The 16,710-nt window shown below is 38.6% G+C and overlaps 1 protein-coding gene across 1 annotated transcript in view; it reads right to left on the bottom strand.

Annotated features, from left to right (window-relative positions):
* Positions 1 to 16,710, bottom strand: part of csmd2 (CUB and Sushi multiple domains 2) — a 256,709-nt gene that overhangs the window by 181,006 nt on the left and 58,993 nt on the right. Inside the window, exons 4-5 of the mRNA XM_079589756.1 lie at positions 13,238 to 13,432; positions 7,024 to 7,231 (exon numbers count right to left, since the gene is read on the bottom strand). Coding sequence (XP_079445882.1) covers positions 7,024 to 7,231; positions 13,238 to 13,432 — 403 coding nt within the window. The remainder of the gene's footprint in view (positions 1 to 7,023; positions 7,232 to 13,237; positions 13,433 to 16,710) is intronic.

Below are 16,710 nucleotides of genomic sequence, written 5' to 3'. Positions count from 1 at the left end.
AATACATTCATTGACAAAGATGAATTTGATTTTGATCTGGGTGAAATGAGAACAAATTGTGCATGTATCTGAATTTCCCCTTCCAAAGACAATTCCTTCTGTTTGAACTCTAGTCTTGAATCAGAAAGAAAAATCAAAAGGATGGGGGAGAGGGAAACATATATATATGAGGGGGGGGACATGTATGAGTGAGTGAGTGAGAGAGAGAGAGAGAGAGAGAGAGAGAGAGAGAGAGAGAGAGAGAGAGAGAGAGAGAGAGAGAGAGAGAGAGAGAGAGAGAGAGAAAGAGAGAAAGAGAGAGAGAGAGAGAGAGAGAGAGAGAGAGAGAGAGAGAGAGAGAGAGAGAGAGAGAGAGAGAGAGAGATATATGCAGAATGAGAAAGGCATCCAGTAGAGAAATGGTATTGATATCCCCCTCCACAGTAAGACGCTGACCTGCTTTTACAGTCTGATGTAATTATCCGTGGCATGTGTCTAAACCATGGAGAACTGAACATTTGCAACACTCCTTCAGATTTCCATGCGAAGCGCAACACCTTCCCTCCCCAGTGTTTGTACTGGCCGAGTTTCGCACCATTTTATAAATGGTAACCAGAGGGCCGAGGAGAAAAATAAAATAAGAAATGGCACTTATTATGAACGACTTCAGAATGGCACACTTTCATCTGACAATTAGAACAGCCTGCCTGCATCCTGACGTTTTATGGCATCTCAATAATAATGAGGGGGAGGTTGCAGAGGAAAGACTGACAGGAAGGGAATTGTCTCAGCGGGGATCTGCGTGACTTGAGTGCCGATCAGCAGTCATGTTTAACACAAACACGCACTGAAAAACTGAAGACAAGCTTCATTCCTCCACCAATGGGCCGAGGCATAAGTGTTTTCCGGGATAAAGAAATTTTAAAAGTGATTTACAATGCTTTCTTGTTCAGTGTTTATTTTTATATTTTGCCAAGAACCACTTATAAATAAGACTTCATCCCTTAAAACCAGGCAAAAATGGTGTGGCACGTACTGTAGATGACAAATCCTCTGTCAGTCACAGGAATGCAGACCGTAATCTAAAGAGAGCTACAGGAAAGCAAGCGGGCAATTACTTGAACCTATGCTGCCGCCAGCCAAATGTGCAAAACAAAAGCGTGAAACCTTTCTCTCTGTCCACACTTAAATGAACAGTTTGCTATTGCTGGAAGCGCACAGGGTTTTGTAAGTGTCAGCCAGCAGAATGACAGAATCTCCCTTAGGAGCTTACGACTAAACCTCGCAACTCCATTGGACCCTCAAACTGTCAGTCAAACCTCAAAACTCCACCTCGCCTCAATCTTGAATGAAGTCTGCACACATTTTGGACTGTCTCCACTTGTTTGCTAAGCAAGAGGTAAATAAAGAATTGTTTGGTTGTTTGAATATGTACAATGCTGGCTTTACTCAAGATTTATAGCCACCATAGACAGTCTTAAATAAATGGGGCGTCCCACACTGCTTGATCCATGCCCAGCATTTCTCCCCTTGGCTTTTAGGATTCGGGAAGGAAAAAAATTCCACCCCACCGTCCAAACTTTTAGGATACCGGGTATCAAATTTGCACAATCCATACGCACAACGCTTCGGCATGTTTCCCCTGTCGAAAGCATGCCAGACCTCCCGCGCCTAGTTACGGTTACTAAGCCACGATTGGCCAGTGGCGGTTTTTCGGGCGTGGCTTAGCGAAGGGTCAATTGGTTAAATGTTAATAATATAATGGCACATGCAAGAGGCTGACCATAAATTAAGCCACAATATCAACTTTGACAACAAGGATGACATATTAGCAATGACAAAAGAAAAAAACAGCAGCTTAAAGTCAGCAAATATTTGGGAATATTCTTGGTCTAATGTGTGTTTTTAAGTAGATTCAAAGCAATTCAAATTCCTTAACATCAATGATTTATAAAGCTCCATATGTTGGACAAAATGTAATTGCTTCCTTGATATTGAAAGGCATCCAAAATTACGATTTAACAAGTGCATTTACAACACCGTGTTCTAAAAAAGGTAAAAGGAAAAAAGCAGGTTGCAGAATGACCTTTTGAGCCATGGATCCATCCCAAAAATCCAGTGCTTTCTATAAATACCAGTCTCTCTCACAGTTGAGAAGAAACAGGTAATCAATAACGCAAGTAGTTATTGAACATCAGTCAGTCTCTTGGGAGATGTAGAGATAGAGACTCTGGTGAGTTAGAGTAAGAGAGAGAGGAAGAAAGCATTGTTTAGATGCATTGATAACAAACAACCCTTATGGCAGCTTTAAGGTACAGTACACCGGCCTGTTCTTTGCTCTCTACCCTGCTGAGTAACAAGAGATCAGGGAGAGGTTATCCAGAGGATTGAATGCCTCAGATCTGCAAAAAACAAACAACTACTTATGGATCTCTGATGTATTGAGTTACCTGGGGGGACCACATTGTGCTAAAACGTAAATCTTTGATAAACACAAAGCCTTTCCAAACAGTCCATTAAACTACACTGCATGGCCAAAAGTATGTGGACATCCTCTCCTAATTAACTGGCAAGGCAGCTTAATTCCAGCAGAGACAATTCTTAATGCTACGGCATAGTGGATTTTAGCTATGTGGCAACAGTTCAGGGTTGGCCAATCTATTCAAGCATGCCAATGCCCCTGTGCACAAAACAAGGTCCGTACTGAAATGATTTCTGAGTCGAGTGTATATGAACTTGAATGGCCTGAACAAATCCTAGAACACATTTAGGATGGACTGGAATGTCAACGGAAATTCTAGTATGCCATATATAAATGTAAACGTGTGTGTATACATTTATAAAAAATAAGAATTGTCCATTTTGATTTACTGGTGTCTTTAAGCACAGCTGAGAATGTGTAAGAACAAATGCACTATCCCACCAAGTGATAGTATTCTTTAATAAGTTAAACTAACTGAAACTAGACCGATAAGCTCATATCACACATATTCGTAAGAATCTGCGTCTAGTGGTGTTGATAACTTGTTTTACTGAGTAAGAATCCCATGTTGATATAGTAGTGTTCTGCCGATCAGTGGATCTGTGGTAAAGGAGATCGAGAGGGAGTGAGGGGCTCTTTGGAGTGATTCATGGGTAACCCTGCTGCCCTACTCAATATAGGCAGGCAGATGACTGAGTGTCCAGTGTTGTTTGCTGGGCCCTGCACAGCACACAGACACGTCTCGTGCCACTCAAATGCTCAGGGTGATAGAAACAGGTCCTGACACAGAGCAGCACTGTTTTTCTTCCTGATCACTTGCATATTGATTTTTGCATGCAGCCTTTGACTTTCCTTCTTCCGGTGGCGTGTCTACAATGGTGACCGCTTCATATACGAGACCCCTGTTTATCTGAGGAATGTGTCCTTTACCTCTACACATCCACATTTGTAAATCATCCTACTCAAACCTAGCTAGACTGCAAACTACATATCTGAGAAACATGCAGGCAAATGTTGCCAACTAATTCTCTAGGACCCCATGAAATCATTTTTGTTTTTTTCCCCACATTCTCTTTTTCATTTGATTTTTTCTCAATTCCATTTTAAGGACTTATTAAATTTGAATAATTAGAAATGATATATAAATCAATTGAACTCAATTATTTTATTTAAATACAACAATAGTGCCCAATGAAATAAGTTTTATTATTTTAAGAAGTTTTGTTTTAATCCCAAATTTTCTTTTCGAGGTCTACTACAATAGATTTATATGTATTAAAGAATAAAAAAAACACTTGTATAATTTACATTGCATATCACCTTATGTCTCACGGTTCGTTCGGAGATTCTTTCTCTGTAAAACCCTCTTTTCCAGGAGCCTTCTCTGCCCTGATTGGTCAATTGCGATATCTGAATTTCAGCTCCGGAGGTTTCCTCGCCACTTGATACACAGTGATATGAACAGTAATGATGGCATCAGATTTTTACCCTATCAATTCTAGCATGCGTGCAAAGTGGATGTGATGAACCAAACTCTTCCAGGTCTCAGCTACAACTACAGTGTTTGAGAGTGGGTCAAAATAGATGGCGAGAGCAGGCAATGAAGACAATAGGCTGGCATTATGCAAATTTGTTACGTATGTAACAGGAAGTGAGACTGAAATTGCTGATGACTTGTTTCAGGGGTTTAGAATAGTGTCTTACTTTAATTTGTTCTTGCATTTTGATCTGTTAAAATGTGCAGACCGTTTACATTCACAGAACAGCTATTATGAAAGGTAATATTCGAAAAAGCGTAATGCGGCAGTTTAATTTCTGAATTTATCAAAAATGGTGACAATCAAATGAACGCCAAAACTTTAACATTGTAACCTTTTAAGATGTAGGTTTACTGCTAAAATTAAAACATGGTCAAATTGTGATATTCCTTAAAAATAATGTTTTAATAAACTGTATTATGGTTGTTGTTGTTACTTTGTACTTCTCAATGTACAATAGTACAATATGTCTGGCATTGCTTCGAGGTAAACCAAACTTTTATTTTGGTGAGTTGTAGTGAAGAAGTTTCTGTGTGTATTTGACAATAGTCCTATCAAATGAAATGGTGAAATACTCATGACGTGAACTCTCAGATCATCTAGAGATTAAGTTAATGTGGAGTGTCCTCATATAGTGAGTCGGCAGACGCTGAAACACCACAATTGTTATCCGTGCATGAGTATGTGTAGTATACGAAACGGCAGCACTTATTCACACAGAGAGACGTCATATTTAAATGGCAGTCTTTTGGTGTTGTAATATCAATACTGAAATAGCCCTTTTAACTGCATGACATTCCACATCATACATTTTTATGACTGGATTCCACAATTCCGTCCGCGTTTTCCGCATCACTGAAATTTTAGAGCTCTTCTTCTCCAGCATTTAAACAATACAAACAGTAATCCACCCTTAGATAAGCAGAACAACTCATACAATCCCACATAGACCAACCTGGCTTTCCGCCTGGTGCTGTGTAGCAATTGGCCGCTCTGACTGTGTTTGAATCTTATTTTGTTCATTTCTAGGCATTTTCATTGGTTAATTGCCCATGAAGTTCTGGTCATTCGTTCCCTCTTTATTTACTCTCCCTGAGGCTTCTAGAACATGCCAAGGTCGAACGACACCATCTCGTCTCTCTCCGTCTGCTCACTCCTCACCCTCTGATAATTGCCTGTTTAATTAAGGGCTTAGCAGTGACCCCATGCATGGTGGCAGCAAGGGGACAGAGAGAAGTGGGGTCTATCGATTGCCTCCACTGGCCAGAAACAACCTTCTTTCAGCACTCTCCGTTGACCCTCAGCGAGCGTGTCGAAAAGGCAAACACACGTCTATGCCTCATGAGTTCAGTAAAGGGTGTCACAGCTCAATAAGGCCTAGGCATGTATAGGGCTGGACCCCAGAAGCAGGGAGGCTGTTAATTTATATGCCACTTAAGGGGCTCATTGTTCAGAATCTATAGTCTCAAAGTCCCCAACGTTTTCATGGTTGTCCAATTAGTCTTTTATTTTATTGGAAAAATTCTGTTAACTTTAATACTTTCAAAGCTGTGTATAACAGTCTACAAAAACAACAAAAAAATTATTGCATTTTTGCAACACTTTATCATATCATGAGGTTATAGTTGCGACGTATAGGAAGTAGCAAAATATATTTTCTTCTGTAATGTGTCATACGAGTGAAACAGATTATCAAAAAATAGATAGAATGTAGAGCAGGATTATATCCTGCAATCAACACCAATTGTTGATTGGATGGAGGCAAAGTTGAATGCAAGTTTGACTAAGAAAGAAGTGGGGTATAAGTTGACTAAAAATGATTAGAAAACTCCAGCATAATGTACATCACCAGAAAGAAGTCTGACATTTCACTGGGAGATCGAGTTGACATTTTGATAAAAAAGTATGATATGAAAAAGAAAGAAAGAAAGATAGGGTTCATTTTCATTTTATGTCGACTTAAATAATTAGGTATCTTGAAATGACAACAAACTATTTTACAGCATGTATTAATATAGGATCATGTTATTTTTTACATATACAATTTGCTTTTAACATTTGTGGAAATGCTAATGTAGCCTATTATGAAAAAACAACAGGACTTAACAATGAATAATAATATATTTATAAATTAACAGATTAACAATAGCTGGAAAAAAAGTTTCGGTCACGATACCAACTGCATAAAAAAATGAATAAAACCTTATTATAAAACGTTACCAACATTTTGAATTGGTTCTCATGTGAAAACAAAAAGTTTGCTTCAGCTATGTTTGGACTAATGGAACTGTATTAAACCTAGTGCAAATCCAATTAATATATTAATTCAATACATATTTTAAGTCAGCAAAGCCCCACTACAAACACTGATTAGGACAAAAACATACAATAACATGGAATAGAATGCATCATTCGTAATCATCAACAGATCAAAGGTCAGTGTATTGAGTGAACCTAAAAATAGCATCTGTCTCTACATATTAAGTATTCTAGCATATTCTAACAAAAAATACACACTATCATCCTTTAAATTCAGACCTAACCTTCTGTCATTAGATTGTCACATTTAGGTCCACATCCTGATAGAAAAAAACCCGTCCCCGTCCCGATCCAATAAGAGCTTCTGAGAGCCTGTTACAGTACTTAATGGGTGTGAAAAGGAAATTGTGTGAAAGCGGAGGCTAAGAGGCCCATAAAACCATTTTCATAAATGAACAGTACTCTGTGCTCCCCAGACAAGGTTTGCGATGGACTGCAACGTTTTTATCCCCTCTATTTGGTCCTAGCTCTGTGCGCATTATGTGCTGAATAATTGAATCAAGCTGTGATTTGGTTCTGTTCCATTGAACAAGTGCTGAGATGTTTCATGACTGTGGTTCTCCTAGCTTCCTCTTTCGTAAAACACCTACCCGCTGCCAACAGCACCACAACAAGCGTTCGCGCTGCTTAGCAGAGCATACAATAAGCGGGATTCTTTGGTTTTCCCAGAGATGCCTGAAAAAAACTAAACGTTAGGGCACTCACCACTGAGAGGATCCTTCCGTGCCGGTTATCTCCAGAACATCGTAGTCTTCTTCCAATTGAAAGTCGGAGAAGACCAGGGCGATGGTGTCACCTGGTTCCGCTAGCACTGTCCAGGTGCAGTCTGCGTTGTTGTTGTACTCCTGGGGGTAATTTGGACTAGTGATGACACCGCTTTGACCCCGCAGTGTGCCACCACAGCCATCGTCCGCTGTGAAGAGATGACACACAAATACAGGCAAGTTTAACTTGTATAAAATCAATGTCCTTGATCTTCTGGTAAAGAAAAATGGCTGAATTAGGAAAACGATGCCGCGACACACAATGGGGGTCTTGAGGTTTCGGGCAACACTCGCAGGCCAGTGATGCAACACACTGTAACATGGGGGTAATTAATTGAGATCTATGTAAAATTTTGTTCATTATTTCTAGTCAAAACCAATTCTACTCCTTAAAAGTGTGTTAAGAAGACGATAAATAGGCACTTAAAGGCTGCTGTGGTAATTGAGCCCCATGGCTCTCCCAACCTTCCTTAGTGAATCAAATGCAATCTCTATTTTTTGCTCTCTTGATGCTCAGTCTTTCTTCCTGACAGTGAGTCCGTGAGGTGAGGAAAAAAGAGCCGAGCCAACTGAGGGTGAAGGAAAAGCAACAGACCCACTGTCTTCCCTCCCCCTGTTTTTTTTTTCAATGCATCCCTCCCCTGAGAAAAGTAAGAAATCAAAACTTTTTGACATGGGGAAAAGTTGAGTCTGGATCCCTGACATCCTTTTCAGAAAATGTATTCTTAACACCACCTAAAGAGGCATTGTCTCACAAAATGCAGAAAATGTATTTTACAAAACTACATCCAAGCTGTTTTGTAGCTGGAAAAACTCTTCAAAGATTCAGAGCTTGTACATGTAATCAGGGACTTCAAGATATCCAGGGTGAGTTTGGGTAGAAATCATATAGAATCTGAGATGGTTAAGCTGCAGTGTCAAGGTTCGGTCATCTCAAGATGTCCAAGTGCCATATTTATTGTTTGACATGAATGAAGACAAGGCTGTGAGGGATAGAAGTACAGTGTGTTCAGTGGATGAATAATCTTCCCAAAGACCTTTCTTTAGACACATTTTTGAAAGTTGTGCGTTTTGAAAATGACATGTGATCTAGGATCTTTAAATAGTGCATGCAATTTTAAAGGCTGCTGTCTATCCCTCACAGCCTCATTTTCATCCAAGTAATATTCAGTATGGCATCTACCATAAAAGATTTATTCAATATGCAATTATTCAAAGGTCCAAATGTCTGAGACCACCATTCTATTTTACATTGATCTAATTTAATACTTTATTATCACATTTGATATCACCATAAGTTGAGTGTAAAGTTAAAAAAATAATAATACATTTCAAAATGTCTTGTTCAAACATTACCCCCTATATTATACTAACATTTTCATATTTATTTTTAAATATTTCTTTTGTACTCCACTGTGTGCAGAAAAAAAGCAGGCCATTCATCACACGTACGGTAAAAATGTGGCATGCAAAGACATCCCTGCTCTGTAAAGCCTCCAGTTTGATAGCTACAGAAGAATTCTGAATTATGGGTGCATGCCAAGTGGATATGTTGCCTTCCAGGCAAGTAAAGGAGCAAAGAGACTCTGTGTGAGCGAATGAGTGACTCATAATGATAACTAGAAGCCTCTCTGGGGTAAAGGAAGGGTTGAGGGGGAAAGAGAGTGATGGGAGATTTGTTTAGGAGGCGTTTGAGTTGGCGTTTGTGTGTGAGTTTGAGGAAGGAAAGACAACGCGAGAGAAAAAGTGAGTCATCACACCTACCTAGCAAAGCAAAATTCTCTCTCACCAACCAAATAAACAAACTCTATGTCAAAGCGAGTGCAGAGCGCGTGTGTGTGTGTGTGTGTGTGTGTGTGTGTGTGTGTGTGTGTGTGTGTGTGTGTGTGTGTGTGTGTGTGTGTGTGTGTGTGTGTGTGTGTGTGTGTGCGTGTCTCTCACACAGGTGAAGGAGCCTGCTTGTCACTGATGGGTGATGAGTTCTTCTCTGACAGGCCAGCATGGGATTCATTAGCGGTGACTGGCTAATCGCATGATTTCTTTTCTGTGAGTGGAAAACGGCGGGAGGACCTGGGCCCTGTCAGTCTTCTGTCGGATCCGTCACTCTTACATTTCCCCAGAGAGACATAGAGCATATGTGAGGAGAAGCCTCTGAGAGTTCTGGAACAGAGGGATGGAGAGGGGAAAAAAAAGCGCAATGGATGCAGGGGAGGGAGGGTTCGGAGGGAGGACCGGCTATTGGTATTCCAGCCGAGAGTTTCCTTCACACTTCAGTAGATCACGCCGATCACTGGCCTCAGCTCTGCCTCTCAGTCTGGTCGTTTGATCTTGTTGAGACTTTGTGACTTCATGTCTAAACTGCTAATATTTATAAAATGCTTTGTAAAAAATTATTTAGTATTTGCAAATACCTAAAAGCGTTACTAAAAATCAGATTTTTGCCTTATGTGCTTTCAAAAAAGGTAAATGAATAGTGTTACAGTGCAATACATTATTACATATATGCAAGGAATAAAAGACCAATCACAATACATTATGCAAATAGAAAGAAAGACAACCAATCACAATTCACTACATACACTACTGATCAAAAGTTTGCGGTCAGTATTTTTTTTATTTTTTTTAAGAAATTGATGCCTTTGCAGTCACTCTTGGTCAATTATGTCCTTGCTAAATAAAAGTATTTATAATGTTACAAACTATTTATATTATATTATTTTGAACTTTCTATATCAAAGAATCCTGAAAAAAAAAAAAATGCACACAAAAATATTAAGTAGCACAACTGTTTTTGAAATTGACGATAATAATAATACATGTTTATTGAACACCAAATCAGTATATAAAATGATTTCAGAAGGATCGTGTGACATTGAAGACTGGAGTAATATGCTGAAAATGCAGCTTTGCGTCACAGGAATACATTACATAAAATATATTGAATTGTAAAACAGTTCTTTAAAATTGTAATATTTTAAAATAGGACTATTTTACAGTATTTTGATTAAGGAAATGAAGCCTTGAAAATATGAAACTTTTCAAAAACAACTTTAAAAACTAAACTTTAAAAACAACTTTAAAAACTGACCGACCTCAAACATTTGAGCATATAGTAGTTTGCCATTGAATAATAAAAAAAGAGAAACCGTTAACTGCTGCAAGAGAGTTTCTAATACAACAGCGGAGGGAGTAGCAGTAAATTGGAATTTTTTCTCTCTTCTGCCTGTCCTAATCATTATTTTTATTACCTCTTTTGGAAAGTCATGGAAACGCCATCATTGATTTTTTTTTTTTTTTTGCCATTTTAGCAATTGGAAACATAAAAATCACATTTGCTGTCCTCTCTCGTTTATCACTGTAGAAGTACACCCAAATATGATGACTTCTGATTCTAAGAACTCCAGAAATGTATCAAAAAGAGAAACAACCTGTTGGTATCATCACAGTAAAACCAATATAATGCTATGGTACAATGTACAATAATCTAGAATATAGGGCAATCATTCATTGTCATGGTATTAAAAAATATATCATGGTATAAATGAAAGCACCCCCATTTCCTGACAGCTACTACTGTTATATGTAACAGAATTTTAGTTTAAAACTATCACTTTTCTTAATAAGTTTAAGAAGACCTTTGAACTGGCCAAGGAAGTCTCTTTAATGTCAAAGTGACTTGTTCAATTGGCGTGGATAAACAGATGATGTGTGATGCATAAGGATCTAAGCCCCTACAAAAGATGGCCTGCTTGTGTTTCATCTCTTCATACTGCCTTCCTCGGGCTCTGCGGCTGCCATGGTAACACAGCAGCGAGTGGTGTGCAGCGGCACTCTGAGACCCGAGAGCCAGCACTGATACAAAACAACAATGGGCAAAAGAAAAGGATTTTGGAGGAAGAACAGATCCAACCAGTCCCTCCGACTTTAACTTTTCGCTGTTCTCTTATCTTCCGTCTGGAACAATCATCCTGTTCAGTGTGCCATAGAGGAGGGTGGCATGCCTGCAGACCGCCATTTTGATGTTTTGAATGCGGAATTCTGAATGTATTCGCACAGTGCGAGTGAATGAGGGGGTTGAGAAGGATGTGAGGATACAGACCATGTGGAGAGGCTTAGAGGCTAGAGATCTGAATGTGGGTATTCATTTGGGAGGGTATTTATGATTGCATATACATGTAGACATCTAAGCTTATTAGATCAAATATTTATAATATGCTCTATAGAAAATGGCAAATAAGGCAGACTGGAGTCTGAGTGTTGTGTTTAAAAGAAGAGGCCTGGAAGATGAGCACTAATGAGGACAGAGAAGCCTTTCTGAAACTGTGTGACTCCTTTAAGGAAAATGACCCAACCTCCTGAGTCCTGCCACCGTCTAGCCACCCATAACCAGAGCCCGAGAGGAGGCTGTCTGCTGCCAGCTACAAAGGCCGTTGATTTGCTGTTTTCTCTAGATGTGTACAGAGCAGAAATCAGTTTGGCATCGGGTTGCATGGTTAATTAATCTAAAAACCATTCAAATGGGAGAGAGATAAAGATAAAAGATGACCGAGGATACAGAGTAGATATGATTTCCAAGCCGACTGAACATTTAGATGCCAGATTTACTAAACAGGGAAAATTAGCGTGAGAGCACAATTCCAAAAACGTTCTGTGCGTGATGACGACGCACAAATTAAAGAACACAGACGCAGCCGGATCATTTCCATAATGACCAACGCAATCTACCAAGAGCAGCGCAAATTAGCGTCTGGTTTAAGAAATGCTTTTTTGGGGCATTAAATAATGGTGCAAATACCAGTAAATTGACAAACGCAAACCTTAGTAAATCATATTGCATGATTCATTTAAATACTCTCCTCCCATAAATTTTGCATCTGAAAGGGAAACTCCTACAAATAATTATGCAATAAGGTCAGCCGCAAAAATAACCCTGTTGCCTTTTCAGTGCTAATTTTTCACTGCGTGTCATTAGTAAATCCTGACAGTAGTTTCGCACCAAAAGAAGGTTTGCGCTGGCTCAAGCAGTTAGTAAATCTGGCCCATAGAATGTATTGCCACATTAAAATGATGATAAAAATAGGAAAATCATAACATTACAAGTATAAATTTGCAATATTTTAATACAGGAAAAATCATGAGAATAATTTTGTAGAATTAAAAGATTAAAGTTTGTGGTTACTTTGTCATCTGAAGTTTAATCTTGTAGAGATTACTTTTTCTTAATTAATGTGGCATTAAAATGCTGTTGTGAATATAAAAAGAAAAAAATAATAATATTAAAAAACAAAAAAACTTAATAAATAGATACAATGGTAACACCCAGAAGAAATAAAATACAATAAAATAAAATGCATTACCACATTGTACCTTTCTTAAAACGGTGTACAATTCTGCATTTAAATAAGGAATATTTACTGCAAATTTACATAAATATTGTTAAAATTCAGAGGAAGCATTGGCATGAAGGGGTCTCTTTCTGGCATTGCGTGCCTGAGCATGTGTGTCTTTACGTGGGCTTCCTGTCCCCCAGCCCGGGCACAGATGGCCCTGGTTCATACTGGCCTGCGAGAACACACTCACACTCGATCTGGAGACCGCAGCTACTGTTCATTGCCCTCGCATATGCACTAATACATTATACATGCTATTATCTGTGGAGTACTTTGTCATTGTTTTATTAACTGCAAGACCTGTGTATGTTTTTATGAGACTGTCATGAATATGTGAATATGCCTCTCATAAAATAAACGCATGCATATACAGAGTTCGCTTATGCATATTTATGAACCTGTGCTTTGCATCAAACTGACTGGACTTAAGATGTCAATGGGGGCTCGCATCATGTTAATATTTGGCCTCGAACTGTCAGCATGTTTTCAGAGTATCATGACGGAGAGCATTTGGATATCCCTGCCCCTCAGGCAACAGCTAACACGCCATCACGTGACCCCACTGTCTTACACAACATGCCTGTGCGGCTTTCACACGTCGGCAGGTATCACCTCGGGGGTGTCTACTGCGTCTCATCCAGGAAAAACAGAACTGTGCAGCCAACCTGTTACTAAATGCTCGGATATCTGTCGGTCCTGATAAAGACACTTGGTAACCTTTTCTTGAGACTCTCTTGAGGAGGTTCAGTCCCACCCCGGACTCACCTCGGCAGTACGGCAGGGGGAAGTCCCAGGCAGCGGTGCCGGAGGAGGTGGCCAGGCACGAGAGCACGGTGTGGCCCTCCAGCACGTAACCCAGGTTGCAGCTGTAGCGGATCTTGTCCCCGATGTTGAAAGTAGAGCCCTGCTGCATGCCGTTGAGCAGCTGGCCTGGGTTTCCACAGGTGTAGCTTGGAAGGGCTAGAATGGGAGAATGAAACAAAGAAAATGTTTTAAACAGTTTTTTATATAATATACTATGTGACAGAGAAATCCACTGAGATGGTTTCATGTTAAAAGGATACTATTGTTAAAAAATGTCCTTCATCAGAAATATTTGTAAAAAAAAATTGGAAATAATAATAAAATTCAGCTTTTCCATCATAGAAATAAATTGCATTTTTAAAGTGTATTACAAAACTATACAGTCATTCTAAATATGTAGTAATTTAATAAATGATGTGCAAATAATGTTTCACAATATTGCTGTTTTTACTGTATTTTAATCAAATAAAAGCTTATTTCAGAAACATTAAAACATTATTAAAAAATACTTTTAAAACGTAGTGTATATACACATCCTGAATTATTATTATCATATTTGTATCTTCCAAAATGTTTACAATACAGAATTAGGGTTTCAATTTGTAGAAATAACATGAAGTTATAAATCTATAATGTCATAACACCTAAAATTATGGAAAAGTGTGGTGTATACAAAGCATTACTGAATTGTTCAAACTGTAATATTCAACACATTTACATTAATACAACCCATCACAAACCATTGTAATTGACCATTTCGACAAAACCTCATTTGTCAAGCTTCAAAATATTTATATTACATCAATGTATACAAGACATATTGGCATCAGTCTCAGGCAAGTCAGTTCTCTAGGCGGCCATTTTGGGGGGAAACGGAAATATTTCATACAAAACCTTTTATCTAAAATCTATTATACCACCAGACTGCCTAACCTAAATCCAATCTGTTCAGTGATCGAGTCTCTTCAGAAAATGTGGACTAAACCACTCAATTGATATGGATTAGTTTTACAATCTCTTTATGAACTTTTTGACGAGTCAAAGTGGTATTTGTGCTGTCAATGGAGGAACAGAAAGCTCTAAGATTTCATTTAAAAAAAATCTTCATTTGTCTCCCAAAGATGAACGAAAGTCTTACGGGTTTGGAACGACAATGAAGGCGAGTAAATTATGACAGAATTTTCGTTTTTGGGTGAACTATCTCTTTAAATCTATTCACTGTAAATGATCTGTTTTAACCAAGAAAGATATGCTAATGCAATTTAATTTGTGGGTATACAAGCGTAAAGTGTTGGGCACTGGAGCGCCCAAACTGGAAGATAATCTCTCCTAATGGCAATGACCTGTGCGCATGGAGAGTGCACTGCAGTGGGGAATCTGTCTCAGTAGTGCAGGGAAACAGAGGCAGCGAGTGAGATAGGTGGGCTGACTTCTGATTACATCAGCACTGATTAGGAGAGCAGTTTCGTCACTGCACATGTGAGCATGTGAGAGCAAGACGTTTGCGCGCACACACACACACACACACACACACACACACACACACACACACACACACACACACACACACACACACACGTATTTATCAGCATACATACTAATGAACAGTAATGCAGGTGAGAGAAATATACACTTGAGATTGTGTGATATTAACCAGGACTGAGTTGAGTGCTCCCTTAAACATTAATTAACTTGACAGAACGAGTGGCATGGATATGAGCTAGAATACTAACTAGATTCACCCGTCGCTGTTCCACCAGAACTGTTTAAATGAAGAAAAACCCTCCACTTACTCATTCGGATTTTGCATATACATAAATCATAAATTCATAACAGTTCTCTCTTTCTTAAAAAGAACTCCCTACTGGCATTGCGGAACTTTAAGTATTCTGCACAGATCCTGGATGCTCCCTCATACACACCGTTCTCCCCTTGGTCCCACTGCATTTGTCATCTTCAGTCTATAACTCACAGGACTGACTGTGCCACCCTTGCAGTTTGACTGCTTTAACCATTTTAAGGGTCGCTATATCCTGCCCGAGTGCTGAAACAGCAAGAGATGGTTCTCGTGTTACGTCTGCATCTATGACCCTCACTCCATTTCTCTTCTCTTTGTCTCCATTTCCACTGAACCAGAGAGAAAGAGAGGGAGAGATACAAAAAGAGAGTGGAATATTGCGGAAAATGCTGTTCATGTAACTTGGTGAGGAATGCAACTCAATTTCAAATTTGTCCAACACCTTTTTTCCCCTTCCATTTCTAATAAATAATATAATTTAAGGACAATTTCTGGTCCAATTTACAGCTAATTCTAATCAGAGAAATCATCTGACCGACATGTAAAGCAACTAGTTGCAGATATGTGCTGCTTAGACCGACACTGAAAATAAAATGCTGTTCTACTGAACTTTCTATTTATTAAAGAACCGTAAAAAAAAAAAAAAAAAAAAAAGATTTCCACTATGGTAGCATGATTGTTTTCAACATTGATTATAATAAGCATTTCTTAAACACCAAATCCTCATATTAGAACGATTTCTGAAGGATCATGTGACACTGAAAATTCGGTTTTGCCATCACTAAAATAAATATTTAATTTTACAATTTTTTTAACATAGATAGTAGTTATTTTAAACTGCAATAATGTCACAACATTGCTGTTTTCCTGTATTTTTTATCAAATCCTTTTTTTCCATGGTGTGCATAAGATACTTTCAAAAACATTTTAAAAATCTTAACAACTTTTAAATGGTATGAATACAGTATGAATAAATGTGTCCATTCAAATCTTATAAATATAATATTACAGTATATACATACTAGACATATGATTAATTTATGTTCTTATGTTCTGTTCTCTTATATCTATCAAACTTGCTATTAATGCCTCCTACAAAACTCAACTAAATCCAATGTTTATATTCTTCTCAAAATCGCTCAGTGCAGTAACCCAATACATCTGAGGCTAAGATTGCGAGACAGGACGAAAATGGCAAGGTGAATAAATATTGTTGCATGTGTTCGCAACAATCAAAGCACCCATAAACTGCCTACTTCGCAATATATCAACAGCAGATTCCAGAGATCTGATTTTATGCTGATGAGGATTGATTTGTTTTACCAGCACAAAATAACCGAAGCAGCAACAGACATAAATAAGTGATTTGCAATAGTGAGAGAGCAACACCACATACAAAAAGGAAAACTTATAGTTACCTAGTAGAGAGCACTGTCTGTGACTACAGTCACATTAACTAGCACGTATAGGCTAGGTTATGAAAGCGGCATGTTCAAGCACATAAAAATGAATATGAAAGCGCTGGCACAATCCGCTCCGGCACGCCTACCACTCTCCATAGTCTATACTTTAAAAGTGACATTGTGAAATTGATCCCAACACACTAGCACATTAGCTCAATAAGCAGTTTCTGCTT

The sequence above is a fragment of the Phoxinus phoxinus genome, assembly GCF_949152265.1.
Source record: "Phoxinus phoxinus genome assembly, chromosome: 19".
NCBI classification, from domain to species: Eukaryota; Metazoa; Chordata; class Actinopteri; order Cypriniformes; family Leuciscidae; genus Phoxinus; species Phoxinus phoxinus.
The sequence above is the reverse complement of the archived record's forward strand: the minus strand, read 5'-3'. Positions and strand labels throughout refer to the sequence as shown.